Source organism: Rhagoletis pomonella, unplaced genomic scaffold (genome assembly GCF_013731165.1).
Source record: "Rhagoletis pomonella isolate Grant_MI unplaced genomic scaffold, Rhpom_1.0 Rhpom_scaffold_00001, whole genome shotgun sequence".
Lineage (NCBI taxonomy): Eukaryota > Metazoa > Arthropoda > Insecta > Diptera > Tephritidae > Rhagoletis > Rhagoletis pomonella.
Window position 1 is genome coordinate 3,000,979 of NW_023458555.1, and position 15,650 is coordinate 3,016,628.

The following is a 15,650-nucleotide window of genomic DNA, read 5'->3' on the forward strand; positions in this document are numbered from 1 at the left end:
GTCGAAAACTTGCGAATAATAGATGCCAGTGTTCTGCCGACTCCCGTTTCTGGAAACCCGAACTCAGTTATAATTGGAATGGCTATTCGGGGCGCAACGATGATTTTACAGAGGGAAAAAATGAAAAAGAAATGAGTTAAACCCGGTTACTATGTGTGCATATATGTATGTATTTCTTAGAAGTAGGAAATTCCTAAAGATAAGTGCACTTAGGAAGTACGCACCTAAGTATGTATGTATATAGTTGTTAGTTAATAAGTTTGTTTGACTAGTTGGTCTTGTGTTACAAATAATAACAAATAAAAAGTCACAGAAAAGTCGTACATGTGCATTTGCATAGGAATATCTTTTGAAATTAGTACCAAGAATACCTGGCCCTTGAAGATAAATGTCGAGTGTCCATTCGATTTTATTTTCCTTACAGAGCTCTGTCTTAAATTACATCAACATTTTAAGGGGTTGGCAATAGGGGGCAAAACGCTTGTAATCCTTGAGCCCATAACTTGCGAGTTGGAGAATATATGAAAGGAGAAATGTTTGGATTTCCCTTTCCCGCCCCATTAACTCTTGCGGTCCTTACAACGCAGCATGAAAAGCATCATCTCGGAAAGGTGGGACTCGTACCAGCTCAACGAAATTCCAGCAGGGGTCTTTTTCTGCTCAGAAAGCCGCAACTCTCTATTTTTGTGTGTGGGTTTTGTGGACGCTGAACGATTGGAATCTCTCATCTCTCTTTGTCTAATGCTGCCTCACCTTAACCTGATCCAAGGCAAAACAAGGTAGAAGTGATTTCAACATTTCCCTCGTTTGAACTGTGACTGAAATGTCACTCTTAACCCTATACTATTCAAAATTTGATTTTTTTTTTTAATTTTCAATTGTGAGCTGTGCGACTGTCAACGAATTGTCAACTGAAGCGCCAACGGTGGGAAAATTGCTGCGATGCTTCATTAGGAGACTCTTCACCTGCGCGCGTGACTTTTTTTGTTGCCCATCGCAGCCGAGTATTTCTAAGCGGATGCGTTTGTTCCCAGGTGCAGGATTTATCATACCGTATATGAAAGGAAAACGTCCCACTGCCATAACATTGATAGACCAAATTTCAAATGGTGGTCTGATAAAACCTAAACCAGAATTCCTTGTTGACATAAAGAAACTGAAAGTAATTTTTAATAAAATTAATGGAAAGAAAATTTCAAATTGCAAAAATTTTATTACCACATTATTGAAGTTAAGTTCTGATGTAAATTTAGAAAAATCAAACTTAGAAGAATCAATACTTAGAAATTAAGTATTTGAATACAAAAACAAATTAAAAAAAACATTGGGATAGAAAAAGCAAGAAAATTGTCAAAACGGTTTTATAAATGAGAGCATTTCATTTGATGTATTATTTTGTGTAAGTCTACATTTACACATTTACATTAAAACGAAAAAGCAATAACTAAAATGAAGCTGATTATAATGAGGTTTTAAATATTTCCATATTTACAAAAACCTTCGTTTTAAAGATATTCAGTTATATCAAATATGGTATATGCATAACAAAGGGTTAATTTCTTTGTTTACATTTTTTGACATTACAGTCAGCTATGAGAGGGCTCAACTGAATTGTCACTTCTACGTTGTTGAATATGCCTTGACCTGATCTAACTAAAAGAGAGGTGAAGGAAAAAAGCATGCCTCTGGCTTACCTGCGGGGGGCCATCTGTAGAGCTTTAGGAAAAAGAATTAATGAGAATTAAAAGATGCAACATAAAATCATGAAATAATAAAATTAAGAAATGTTAAAATTTTCATAAAATGAGTAATTAAAAATACCAAATGTATGAGTGCTTGGGAAATACCGCAAAAATGCCTTTCAAATAAACTACATACGAGGGCACTAACAAAAGTTCGGTAAGTTTCTTGGGAAAAAAATGCAAAAAAAACCTACATATCTACATAAAAGGTTTGTTCCACACGAGCCCGCGGGATTTCGCGGATGCCCAAAACAGTCCAGAAAGCGTTCCTCACGCTAGAAAAATGGGTAATAGAGAGCGAATACGTTGCACTTTTGGATCGTAAATGTCTTCTTCTTTGTGCACGAAACAGCCCGGATTTTTTTCCGGGCACAAATGTGCAAAAGGGAAATTTGAAATAACAGCTGTTGTTGTTTAAATCCGAAAGCAAATTTTATAAAATACAAAAGTGGAAAATACCACAGAATTTTCAAAAAAATGTAGTTATTTGGTAATTTTATTAGCCATATAGATAGAAAAAGGTACGAAATGTGCCCTTTTGGCACGTGTTGACACATTTTTGACACTTGTGAGAGAGTAACTTATTTTTACGCTGTAATTACCGGAGCAGCCCGGAAAGCGTGTGGAACAAAGCCCTTTATAAGCAAACACAAAAATTTTGTCGTACATATACATATAACCTAGTCCCACTTTTTGCAGGGTGCATACATACATACATACATACACTCATACATACCCTGCAAACCAAAGTTCCCGAAATCTTTAGGAGTATCTCATTTCTGTAACGATTTATTTACGAATCTTCAAAGAAAATTGTATGAAGTGGTTGACACGAACTCGTAAAGAAATTTCTGTAGGAAAAATAAATAAAATTCTGAAAAAAATCTGCAAGATATTCTTCACGTAGCAGCATTATTTTCATTCCTTTACCGATTTTCTTCAGAAATTTCGTAAAAGAATCGAAGTGTGCACAGTTTATTTCATTTTAGAAAATTCGGGAAAAAGCAGGGTAATATCTTACGTACCTTTTTGTTTTTCAAAATTGTAATAATTTTCGACTTAAAAGATTATTGGTTCAAGAGAAATTATTGAAACGGACTGAACTTATTTATCACTAAGAGCGATCGCGGACTTATCGAGCCTACGAGTTATCGAAATTCTACTGCATGGCTAAATATTTATTTAACTACAACTGAATGCACAGATATTTTTGTATTTGTATTTGAATTGAGAGTGAAACACTTTTCTACCGCAATGCACAATTTTCAAGTTCATTAACAATGACGTCCATGGCACCTCACACGGACAGGCGGCGATCGAAATTCGTTGGCTGCCGAGACTACCATGCGACGCACATGTGCAGTTAAATAAATAGGTGAACGTAAATATGCACGCGACAAACACAATGCACAAACATATAGTAAATGCATAGGTACATACATTACAGACATACAGATAGCAGCAATTGAATGCACATAAATAAAGATAATTGTTTTCTGCTGATGCACATGCAAGAATTTTTTTTTTTAATTATACGTCACTAAGGTGGCGTCCTTTGTATAGCATAGCATTTACCCTACAGAGAAAACCCGAGCTAGTAAATCACTTTGATATGTTGCTAATTAGATCTCGTCCAGTCCAAAGCAGCGAAATGTCATACTTTTTTAAAACTATTTCCGTTTTTTTTTTACTTTTTAAAACTACATATCGCTTGCTAATTGAAAAGTTTCTAAGTCCACTTTTTCTATAAAAACATTTTTTGATGCGAGCAGAAAAATCAGTAAAAGGTGCATCGTTTTCTAAACGAGCAAACTATTATTATTATTATTTCTAACTATTTCTATTCTGATATAAATAGATTTTCTAAGACCAAAATAGTCACAGAAAATGCGACAAGTGCGAAAGAATACAAAAACTTCTAAATAGAAATCTATATCAAAGATGACGAATTTAAAACTGGTTCGAAAATACATCATTTGTTTACTATAAATAAATTTTTGTTTGTTTGCACTTCACAGATGATTTTTCATAGTTTGGAAACACCAAACGAATATTGTCAAAATTCAGTTGTTTGCATGCAAAATAGATTTATCGCGAATTAGAACTGCTTCGAAATTTGCTAGAAGCAAAACCGATTCAGAGCTAGAGATTTTCCCTGCAGGGTATGTATTTACATATATACATGCATATGTACACACATATATATATATATATATATGCATATGTACGATCATCTATGAATGGGGATGCGCTACTAGCTCGAGAGAAATGTAGTGATTTTTTGAAAAACCTATTTGACAAACAATTGCCTGTGTGTGTGCGCACATTTTCCTTCTGTGGGTGGGGATGGGGTCATCTGTGGTTGCTTGGCAATGCCACTCGCTTAGCTCAGTTGCGGATCGGCAAGGCAAGTCGTTTGTTGCCTTAGGTCTTCTGGTATTCACGGACATAAATGCATAATTCTATATGTATGTCGCGGGTGGATTGCAATTTAAATTATTGCAAAATATATATATATATTTTTTTTCTTTTACTGAAATGCAAAACATAAAATTTGGCAAAGAAACGGGATAACAATTTGCTTTCAAATTGCGAAAGAAAATCTTGAGAAATACAGAAATTCAAAATTTCGGGAAAAAGTGTTTTTTAAAACAAAACATTATTGGTAATTCATGCATTTGGAAAAAAATTTACTTTTACCGCTGTAGCTATGTACATACATACATATGCTTTTGGCTGCGTTAGGCAACAGTGGGAATCAGCGAGACTAATAATCTTCTACACCTTCAAAGTGAAGGATAAAATTCAAGTGCAACGTTAATCTAGTTCAATTTATTCAAGGAATATATATTTTATTACTTATGCAAATCATTTCAAATTAACATCAATCAGCAAGTCAACGTTGCACCCATCCACCGCCGCAGTAAAATGACGCGCGCCAAATATGTCATTAAAAGTGAATGGCAGCGCATTCGAAAGTACGAAGAAGACGAACGAATTTGTTTCAAACCCACTGCGAAGATAGAACAACTAATCTTTTTTTTTTGTTTTTGGGTTTTGTAATTTGCGTGTTGTCAAGTGCGCTAAAATATATAACATATCCATATATACTTATATTATAGTCAGATATATCTTCAAACGAACGTTAATGACTAGTCGGCTAGTTTTAGGTCACGTAAGGTTGAGCGTACCCCAGACAGGACCACACTTGGTCCGTATTTTGTGGTATCACTACGAACGGTAATTGCAATGTTATGTCGGGTACCGGGAGCTGTTGTTATTGTAGCAGCATAGAAAATTTGTTTTTGGAAATGCTGCTGCAGGGAGAGTCCTTGACCTGGTATACATAAATCTAGGTCACCCGATTGTGGTGGGAACGGCCCCGGCGAATTTACTAGGGCTGGTTAGAGAGTGCCATCCAAGGCTAATAGAGCGCAAATTCATTGAAGCTGGCCAGCTTAAGAGTAAGTGTGAAAATAATTCCATCGAATCGGTCTTTAGGCAGTAGGGACCGTGAGGATCCTGAGAATCTGCGTGAGCTCAAGAAGTACCATTGCCAGCCGTTTCAAACTCGACCAAAAACACTTAGCATTTCTGGTTCTGGTTCTGGTTTTTGTTTTCTATTTAAAAATAGTGCGCATGCAGTGAAAGGTATTCCCATTCTCTTCTTTCTCGCGAAAGTCGACTAGGGCGAGCTTTTCCTCGCCAGCTCATCCGCCATGAAATTTCGCTATGGCCTTTGATCAGATGCAACTCAAAGAGAGGTAAGGCATTCTCCTACTAGCATTGAGCACACTGTGAGCTAGAGAAGACCTTTGTCTACATTCAGTAGTTGATCAGCCCATTAAAGCACCACAGTGATTTGGAAGCATAAATTTGAGCTTCCAACAGAATACCCTTCTACTGTCCGTGACGGTTAGCTTCGACTTATTCGTGTCTTAGGTGTCTTCTTCCAGCTAGCGTCTCCCGTTTACTTATCCCTGGAGGGGATGAGAAGGTAGAGAGAGAGCTCATTGGTGCCAGCTTAGCCTTACCTTCGATACCGACGACGCTTGACTTTAAGTGCAAAACGCGCTCCACTGATTCCAACGAGTTGTTAATAAATATTTGCAAATACGACTGTCTCCCGTACAGTGGATTTTACCTATGTGTGAATGGAATAAAGACAATCTTTGGCGAGTTTGTGTGGGTGCCTCAAAAATCCGATAAAACTGACTTTCGACTGCCGATATTCTGCCCCTATTCACGAGTGCTGCCTGGTTTTCAACAAGAAGAAGGCCCTGTGTAGTAAAATGATTACTTCACATGCACTTTGAGCTCAAACACACGATTTCCGACAGGGTTTGGCGTCCGCTATTTGAATTAGACAGCATCTTTAAATCAACTCATCAACTCACTATTTGGGATACGTATGAGTTTGGCACAGATTTACATATACGTATGTAAAAACATACAAACATATAGACATATAAACAAATGTATTCAAATCCGAAATTAGATTGTGTACCCAACCAGTTCGGTGCTCAGCCAATTGTGATGTTCAAATTACCTACTGATTGAATTAAACGGTCCAGACGCCTGCGGCGATTCTCAACCTTTGTGAGATACAATTTGGAGTAGCGTCTCGAAGTGAGAAGAGTTGGCGCTGGCTTAACACAAAGGGATGAATCACCCACGTCAACAATAAAAAAATATTTCGTTTGAAATACCAACTGCAAGTCTTTAGAAATAAACACATATACTTAACTACATAAAAGTCAGCAGAAATAATGTAAATATGTGTCTGAAAACCGCTTTGCAACACCAAAATCTGGTTGCGTTTAAATTAGAAAATTTCGTTAATTTTTTCCATCAAACTCCCCCTTCAGCCACCACTGTCCGTTTAAGTGGTAAATATATGGCGCATATTAAATTAGTCAGAAAAAATAAAAAATCTCAGCACCCCACAACTTAAAAGCATAACTCTGTGATCGTTGGTGACAGCGGCTTTCATTATATGAGCAGCGGTCAGTCAATGTACTGGGATGCTATCCTACACCTCATCGGCTTTGGTGTGGCATTTATTAGCGCCCTCCAACGAATGCAACTCCGTAATTGTGTTAGTGAGAATCAGAACGTTTTTTCTTTTCTTTTTTTTTTAATCAAAATCTCTCTTGATGCCGCATGAACAGGAGTCCCGTGTAAAGCCATACATACAAACATAAAAATATCCGTTAAGTGATGCCTAAATTATAGAGAGAGTGTGCTTCTGGAAATCTCAGTGAGCTTAAAATTTTTGAAATATGCAGACAAACGCGGATTAGCGCGCTTAGATGTAGGATGCGCTATGCGCCACTCTTGAAGTGAAAAAAAATTAATAAACTATAAAATTAGGAAAAATTTCTACTAAAACGGCAACCGCGCGGAGTAAAAACCAAACATTCAATCGCCTGGCGCCGGAAAACGGACTCAACCGTGGTGCAGTGGACCCTTCATCGAACTCTTTTCATTTGAAACGGAAGCAGTGAGCAGCAACCAACAAAATGACAGACATAGATGACATTATCGCAAAGTTGCAGCGCTTCTCATGGCCCGACTATGGCGTCTTCATTGCCATGTTTGTGATCTGCATAGCGATTGGCATCTATTTTGGCTTCCTGAATCGCAGCCTTTCGGAGTCCGACTACCTAATGGGTGGACGAAATATGCTTGTACTGCCCATTGCGCTCTCGCTGGTGGCCAGTTTCATTTCCGGTATCACTTTGCTGGGCCTGCCGACGGAAGTCTACTCCTATGGCATTCAGTACTTGTACGTCTCGCTCGGTGTAATTGCTATGGGAGTGGTGATGGGCGTATTTTATCTGCCCGTATTTCATCAGTTGAACATTACATCGACATATGAGGTAGGTGCTCTAAGTTGAATAATAACGCAAATATTTATCTACTCGTAGTAATAAACGAATTGTCTTGGTAAATAAATTTTTGAATGCATAATCATTTAATGATGGTGTGTATGAATATACGTAAATTCTTGTACGTAAGCACACACAGCGAATACAGATACAGCATTCGCACTCAATCAAAACCAAAGCCCATTCAATTAGATTAGTTAATGGCCATTAATTAAAATAGCTTCTAAGCAAATATTGTGTAAGTGAGTACGTCAAAGTAAATAGTGAAATGTGTAATAGTACCACCTACTATTACTTAAGTGCATATTTGTATGTATATGGGTATGTGTTTATGTACATATATATTTAGGCGCAAGTGAATGTTAATTGTGCTTTTGTCGGTTAATGAATGAAAATCTCAGCAGCTTGCTGACTGCTTGTTGCTTTTGTATTGAATAGATGTCCTAAGCGTAGCACGTGGGACCTTTTCATTCATGCGATAAGTTAAGTCTGTTTACGCGAACACTAGTGCTAACTATTAACTGTGTATTTTGTTCGAAAAAAGCTAACTACTTTTGTGGGGCGATGGCCGCAAAAAAGTCAGACCTGGATACCTCTGCATTACATGTCAACTAACTTGTAACTAACTACTTTTGGACATAAAATATCAATAAGAAAAACAAAATATTTTTTTGTTTTTTTACTTTTTTATTTTCTTATTTATTTACTTTATTTTATTACATTTCATATTTGTTTACATATTCTGCTCTGGGTGGCCCCATATTCGAACACCGTCAGACATAACTTCAAAATGAAAGTATAAAATTTCGATCTTCCTTTTATTTGTCCTGAATATGAAAAAGAATCTGCGAAGTTCAGAAAAAAAGGGTATCGAAAGTAATTTTTGTATGAGGATATTTAATAGAAACTTGTAAAGAAAACCAACTCCCGATTGCGTCTGCATGACTCCTGCACGACTTTACAATTCACTTTAAGTTGGTTTTGTCATAGCTAATTAAAAGTGAGGTATTAATCGAAATCTCGCCAAAAAGCTAGCTATAAGTTGGTTAGTTTTAACAATTGATAATTTTTCACTGCAGGGTATGTTCACTGGAGAAGTGAAACTTACGTTAAATATCTAGTTTGTCTTATAAACAATATATGTATGTACATATCGACACGTCCAAACCATACCATGCTAAGTCACCTTAGACTTTGTCAGACTTAGCATAATATAATTTGGACCCTTTAGGGAAACGAACTAGTGCGGAACTGGTTCGGTTCTAGTGCGTATGGAACCATGACTAGTACGCGTAATTCTCTTTTGCATGCTAGCGACTGGCGAATTTAACATTGCGATGTCCTAGGAAGTGTCAGTTGTCCCCCGTTGCATCCCTTTAGCTCTAGTTCCGAACCAGTTCTAAATTCGGCAGATGAGATCTAGTTTTTGTCATAACGACATCAAAACGGAGCTTCGATTGGTAAAATTGTTCTCCAAATCGCTAACGGAGCATTATTTGTAATCGAAAAAATAAAAATCAAATAGTAATTATTTCCGTTTGAGCGAAAAATAAAACTCAATAATAATTCATATTCGTGTTTTCCCTACAGGGGAGGCATTTGTATGTGTGTATACGTTGCATTGGTTCAAAATTGTGAATAAAATGACAGGCTAGTTAATATAATCTTATAAGCTTATACCTACCGATAAAAATATCGATAAAATAATCGATACAAATATCGATAACAAAATCAGTAAAAATATCGATAAAAATCAATAAAATATCGATAAAAATATCAATTCAATATCGATAAGTCTATGGAAAGTAATATCGATAACAAGAGCGGTAAATAATGCGAATGGATGTAGGTGGATAGAAGATCAGCGCAATTTTCTTACTGATTTAGCGATGTTTCGGGAAAGAATGGAGACTACTCTCGCCCGATTAAAATCTCTGAGATAGGGCTCAACAGAGTGATATGTAGGAATCAAGTGAAAACACGAAAACAAAAAGTGAGAAGTAAGTGGTGAGTTGATCTGGTCACATTCACGATATCGTGATCACACTGGACACCTGGAAACAACTGAAATAAATATTAATGCGACTATTGACGGAGTTGTGAGCCCCGTATAATTACTTCTGGAGTAGTTGTAACCATAAACAAATTCCTCTGCGATGGAAAACACGCTGTCACTTTCTAACTGAAGAGGCTGTCTATATCCGCCCAGCTATCGAGACCAGGACTGGGAATCATAATTTTCCCCTGTGACCACCGTTTCTGTGCGCGCAATTGACAAGAACGTTCAGCCTAATGAAACCTTTTGAAGGTTATTGAGCAGAAAATAATTTCCCATATACATATATAGATGTTGTTATTGAAAAAATGTCCTAAATACAAGGTGTTCCATCATATTGGTAACACCGTGTTAAGTTAAAATATTATATTTTTAATTTGTATGAAATTTTACAATTCTTTTGGACTTGCATTGTGTATGTTAAATGGAAAGGTAAACGGTAACGGAGCATAAATTAAATTTAAGAGAACGTCCGCAATAACTAAATTTTTTATAATATTCTTTCATAGTATTTATTCTCATTATTTATTAATACATATGAATATCATATCAAACCAATACACATATCTGTACCTTTTGTCTATTTTCTAGTATTTAGAAAGTCGTTTCGATCGGCGTCTTCGCATGTATGGATCCGTAATGTTTGCGATTATGAATGTAAGCTGCATAGGCATTCAACTGCCCTTATATTAAAAATTATGTGGACTAACGCATTTGCTCTCACAGGTGGCATATCTGCCGATCGTGATTTATGTGCCCGCATTGGCCTTCAATCAAGTGACCGGCGTAGCTGTGCACACCATCACACCCATTGTCTGCATTATCTGCATCTTCTACACCAGCTTGGTGAGTAAATTCGCTAAGTGAAATTTCGTTTATGAAACTTAAAGCCAATTCGCTCTCTTTGTAGGGTGGCATTCGCGCAGTTGTCTGGACGGATGTGGTGCAAACGATTTCCATGGTGGGCGCACTAATACTGGTTGCTGTCAAAGGAAGCCACGATATTGGTGGCGCAGGTGTGGTGCTCCGGAACGCCTGGGATACGGATCGCATTGAGAGGCCAGAGTAAGTTTGATTAGCGTGAAGTACTTGACTTAGACGAACCAGAAAGAGAAGAATAACTCTGCTTGCACAGTTTGAGCATAAACCCCACTGTGCGGCACACGCTCTGGTCCCAGCTGATCGGTGGCGTCTTCTATTGGACCCAGACCAACGCCGTTTCGCAGAATATGATACAGCGTTACCTCGCGTTGCCCACATTGCGAGCGGCACGCATTGCTCTCTTCATCTTTTGCTTCGGTGTGCTGATTATGATGGCGCTCTGTGGCTACAACGGTTTACTAATTTACGCCACATACAAGAACTGTGATCCACTGACCACGAAGGTAGGTCACCATTTACTTTAGTTACTCCTTTACTATATGTAATTGTATGTTTCTCCCTGCAGCTGGCGAAAGCGCGGGATCAACTCTTACCGCTCTTCGTTATGGACACACTGGGTGACTATCCTGGACTCACTGGTCTCTTCGTCGCTGGAGTTTTTAGCGCTGCTTTAAGTTCGCTGTCCACCTGCTTGAATTCCATGTCGGCTGTGGTGCTGGAGGACTTCGTGAAGCCTTTTGTGAAGCGTCCGTTGTCTGAGTCGGCGATAAATTGGATCATGCGTTCGGTGGTGGTCGGAATGGGTGCACTGTGTGTTTGCCTGGTTTATGTGGTCGAGCACATGGGTACCGTGTTGCAGCTGACCATGAGTCTGGAAGCTATCACTAATGGCCCTCTTTTTGGCATATTCACCATTGGCATTTTCATGCCATGGATTGGTGGCAATGTGAGTGATGTTGTTGTTGGGGAATATAATTGCTAAAATCCGTTCTATTAATTTTTTTTGTTTTCAAAGAGCGCTCTGACTGGTGGCATTGTGGGTGTTATTGCCATGTCATGGATTAGCTTGAAGGCGCAATGGGCTATAGCCTCCGGCGCTATTAAATATCAGACTAAGCAGATCACCGTCGACCAATGCGATTATCAATTCGATCGTGCGACCTTGGTACAAAGCAGCTTTAATTTGACGGACTCAAACGCGGCGGCGGAGTAAATATTTTTAAAGCATCAAGAAATCAATAAACTTATTGGTGGTTTTTTTTTTTGTATTTGCAGAGAAATATTCCCACTTTATCGAATCTCGTACATGTGGTTCACCTGTCTGGGTGCTTTGATCACAATTTTCATAGCTATTTTGTACTCGAGCATAGCGGGTGCAAACGACCCCAAGAAGGTGGACACTGCTTTACTGACGCCGTGTATAAGGAAATATGTGCGGAACGATGAAGAATACATTAAGCCAACAGTGAGTTTAATTACCTGACTAAATACGACTAGCGATGCTAATATGTAGGAACTCTTTTAGAACACTTTCAAGAATAACATTCCAAATAAAGCGAGGATGCGCGTGGATGAGGTTGCTCTGTGATGCCATTGTGTGCACTGGTAGACGAAGAACCAAATAGTATTTTGTTTTATACATTAAAAATAGCAAATGAAAATCAAACGGAATTTACAAATAAAATAGTTGAAAGGTGTTATTTTAGAAACTGCATTGTAATTGTGGTAGCCGAATGTTTTGAAATGTACGAACTTTTAATGAACCAATGCCGTTGGTGGCCTTAAATTACAATGGCAGCCATTGTAAATACACAGCATAGTCTTAACGCTGTCGCTTAGCAAGTGGATTTAAATTTGTTTACCTTTATTTATTTCTTTCTGTAGATTCACACCTTCATCTGTGAATATCCACATCGCTTGGCGCCTAACTTTGAGGAACTCAGGGGAAATGCATAAGTGTTAATATGCATTTAAGTAGTAAAGTAGTAAAGAAAAATAATTCCTATTATGAAGTTGCATGCACACACACACACACATGCATACATGAAGTTGAATGTTTTCATGTAACAACAACAACACCACAACAAACCCATTTCAATTAAGTGAATTACCAACTTTTAGCAACAAACAAGAATTCAATTGTCAGCTACTGGCGGCGCATAATTCGATTCCTATTAACCATTTTTCAAAGTGTTCAGCACCACGCAAACTGTCTGCTTGCTGCAAGGCGATTTGATGTGGTGTGGGAGTTGACACTTAACTCACACATAATCTGCGCAACCTGCCGCCACTTGAACGTGTTGCAACATGCATCAATGCCAAGCAATCCGCCAACTGCAATCGACCACCAAACTACATATTTACAATTAAAGGTGTTTGAAATATTTTGAAACAAAAACTAAATAAAGTAAAGTAAATAAATGAAAAGCGCAATGGCAATGGCAACTGAATTGTGGCGATTGCAGCGTCAGCCACTGATTTGCCCTTAGCGGTGACTGCGGTGGCGTTAACATCAATGATGTTTGACACTACTGTGAGTGCAGAAATTGAGTATTTGTTGTTGCACTTAAAAAACATTGCGCCTGCTGTTGTCAATTGCTTTGGCAGTGGATCATCGGTGCATGGCGCACAAACGTTATAATTAAGCGATTGATTGACATCTTACACTTGAAATTAACATAAAGGTAGAGTAGGAGAATTATCTCACTTGTAGCTGCATGTAAGTGCGTATAATCATTGGCGTAATCACTTGGAAAATCATTGAGGTGGGACTTGCTACATGATTTTGTGTTTAAGCCGGCTTCTGCTCGCAGCTTCGCCCGTGTTTAGTTCGGATTAACTTTGTGATTTCAAATGCAAAAAAAAAAGAAAAATTTTAACACCAAAAATAATACATTTTATTGAAATAAGGTGCTTATTGTAGAGAAGTTCCCAAACATGTGTCGAATTTAAACTAAATTGGACATTTCAATACAAAAAAAAAAATTCTTTAATTTCTCAGCTTGTCCCTACAATACATAAATTTTTAAATTAATAGGTGCCAAATATTAAAAAAAAAATCGGAATAAAGCCTTCTTAAACATGTCTGGTTTGAATTTAAAACATTTCGTAATGTTTAATTTCACTTACTAATAACATTTAATTTTAAGTTTTAACATATGGCAACCCTCTTTAAAAATATTTTCGAAACAAAGCTTTCTTATACCTCTTTCGATTGGCATCCATTTTGTAATGCTTTATTTAACTTATGGGACTTAACTTTTAAAGAGGTGGCAGCCGTCTTCAAAATACGTGAAAATTATCGTACTCACACACTCGCTCAAAAACGCCTCGTGTTTGATACCCAATTTGAAATATTTTGCTCAACTTGTTAATTAAATTGACTTTAACTTTTTGAAGAGGTGGGGCAACCTTCTTCAAAAAAATTTCTAATAAATCGCTTCGGAAACCCGTTCGTTTCATATCTACACTATTGTAATATTTTCTTTAAGTTATTAAGCAACAAACATACTCAATCACAAACTGTCACATTTATAGCTACATAGTAAATAGGACTCATTTTTATTTTCTTTATGATAAAGCTAGACTTCTTCGACTGGTAATTTACTCATAAGTGGACATCGGGTTCCCATAATGGGGAATATGTCCCCAAACAGCTTGAGGATTACCTCGCTACCCCTTAACAAGAAACGAGCAATGTTCCGCTTAAGTTTAAATTGAGGAGAAGTGTCCTTCCAACTAAGGACTCTTACGCACCACTACCTAACAGCCATACCGAAACGAAAGCTGCAGCGTTGTCTGTCTGTCAAAAAATTCTTATGTCCATACAATTTCTATGAAGCATACCAAAACAACGCGGCGTCAACGCTGAGCGGTTGAAAAATCCGATTTTGATAGGGCGTTAGGAAGTGAAGTTGGCTGCAGAAAACGGCGAAACTGTCACTTAACGTATTTAACTCAGACAAACGCATGCTTGTTGTTGCCGCTAGGCATCAGAAAACGCTCCGCCCAAGGCTTTTATTTAGGTATGGTAGTTATCAGCCGTCACAACATGAGTCTAGGAACTATTTTAATAGTTGTAGGAACATGAAGGAAGAAGAAAATAAGCGCTTGGCTAACCATTCTTTTAGAGATCTCAAAGGTAGAAATACTGATTTGGCAAAGTTCATAGGTCAACAAAATGGATTATACCTAAGTCAGCAATCGGTAACTCCATATGGCACTACAACGGGCCTAAGTGTGAGTAGGTCTACTCTCCAACTATTCTAATCCCCGTTAAGGTGAAAAAGCAAGACTCTGAAGAAATATAAAGTGCCTGTACTGTAGACTAAATAAGGCTTTGACAAATTCAAGGCAAATAAACAATTCTTATAAATATTGTGTGATTTCTCAAAGACATCACACTGACAACCAAAAAGTATCAAAAAAAATTAATTATCTAGTCGCTCGCATTAGCTGGGATTCAGACCATAATTGTGTAAAAGAACAGTCTGGCCAAAAAAATAAATAATTATTCACTCATTTTAACAAGCAATTAGTTTGAGTAGTATCATTTTAATAATCATAATAAATATGTAATGATATTATGAAAATAAGTGTTGCAAACATGTAAAAGATGCGGAAGAGTTTTACTAACTCATCCATCTATTTATGACAGCGCGTGATATTGAAAATAGTTATGACAATGTCTCAAATTTCTCACCTCACCATACATTGGAGCTCTAAAACACTGAATTGAATTCAGAATCATATTTGCGCCGTTGTCAATGCGATGCTTAAGGCGTTCACAGTTTCGCTGTTGGTTGTCCAACCACCAATTGACTGCCAACAACCTAAGCAACACTGCTGGCGCTTATTGCTTAATAAATGATCGTACAAGTGTATATGTATGTAAATTTTCTCACGGCCATACGAAACTATTTGCCGGCAGTTAAAAAATCACCAGCTCTTAACAAGGCAACATTGTTTCGTCTTCGCTCATCTAAGATTGAATTTTAGGAAAAATTGCTTTGGGGAAAAACACAATAAAAATAAAATTAATTGCAGCACTACATAGAACAAAAAGAAACGATAAACAAA

At 37.5% G+C, this 15,650-nt stretch overlaps 2 protein-coding genes across 2 annotated transcripts in view; one reads left to right on the plus strand and one right to left on the minus strand.

Moving 5' to 3' along the window:
- The window catches only part of LOC118736448 (neither inactivation nor afterpotential protein G), a 26,770-nt gene that overhangs the window by 3,826 nt on the left and 7,294 nt on the right, over positions 1-15,650 (minus strand). The gene's annotated exons all lie outside the window — the stretch shown is intronic.
- LOC118736440 (sodium-coupled monocarboxylate transporter 1-like) lies at positions 6,989-12,276 on the plus strand. The gene is made up of 9 exons (XM_036466537.1): positions 6,989-7,624; positions 10,281-10,346; positions 10,416-10,535; positions 10,600-10,754; positions 10,825-11,074; positions 11,137-11,517; positions 11,587-11,780; positions 11,847-12,036; positions 12,097-12,276. Exons 1-9 carry the CDS (start codon positions 7,265-7,267, stop codon positions 12,157-12,159), a joined length of 1,779 nt encoding a protein of 592 aa, XP_036322430.1. The 5' UTR covers positions 6,989-7,264; the 3' UTR covers positions 12,160-12,276.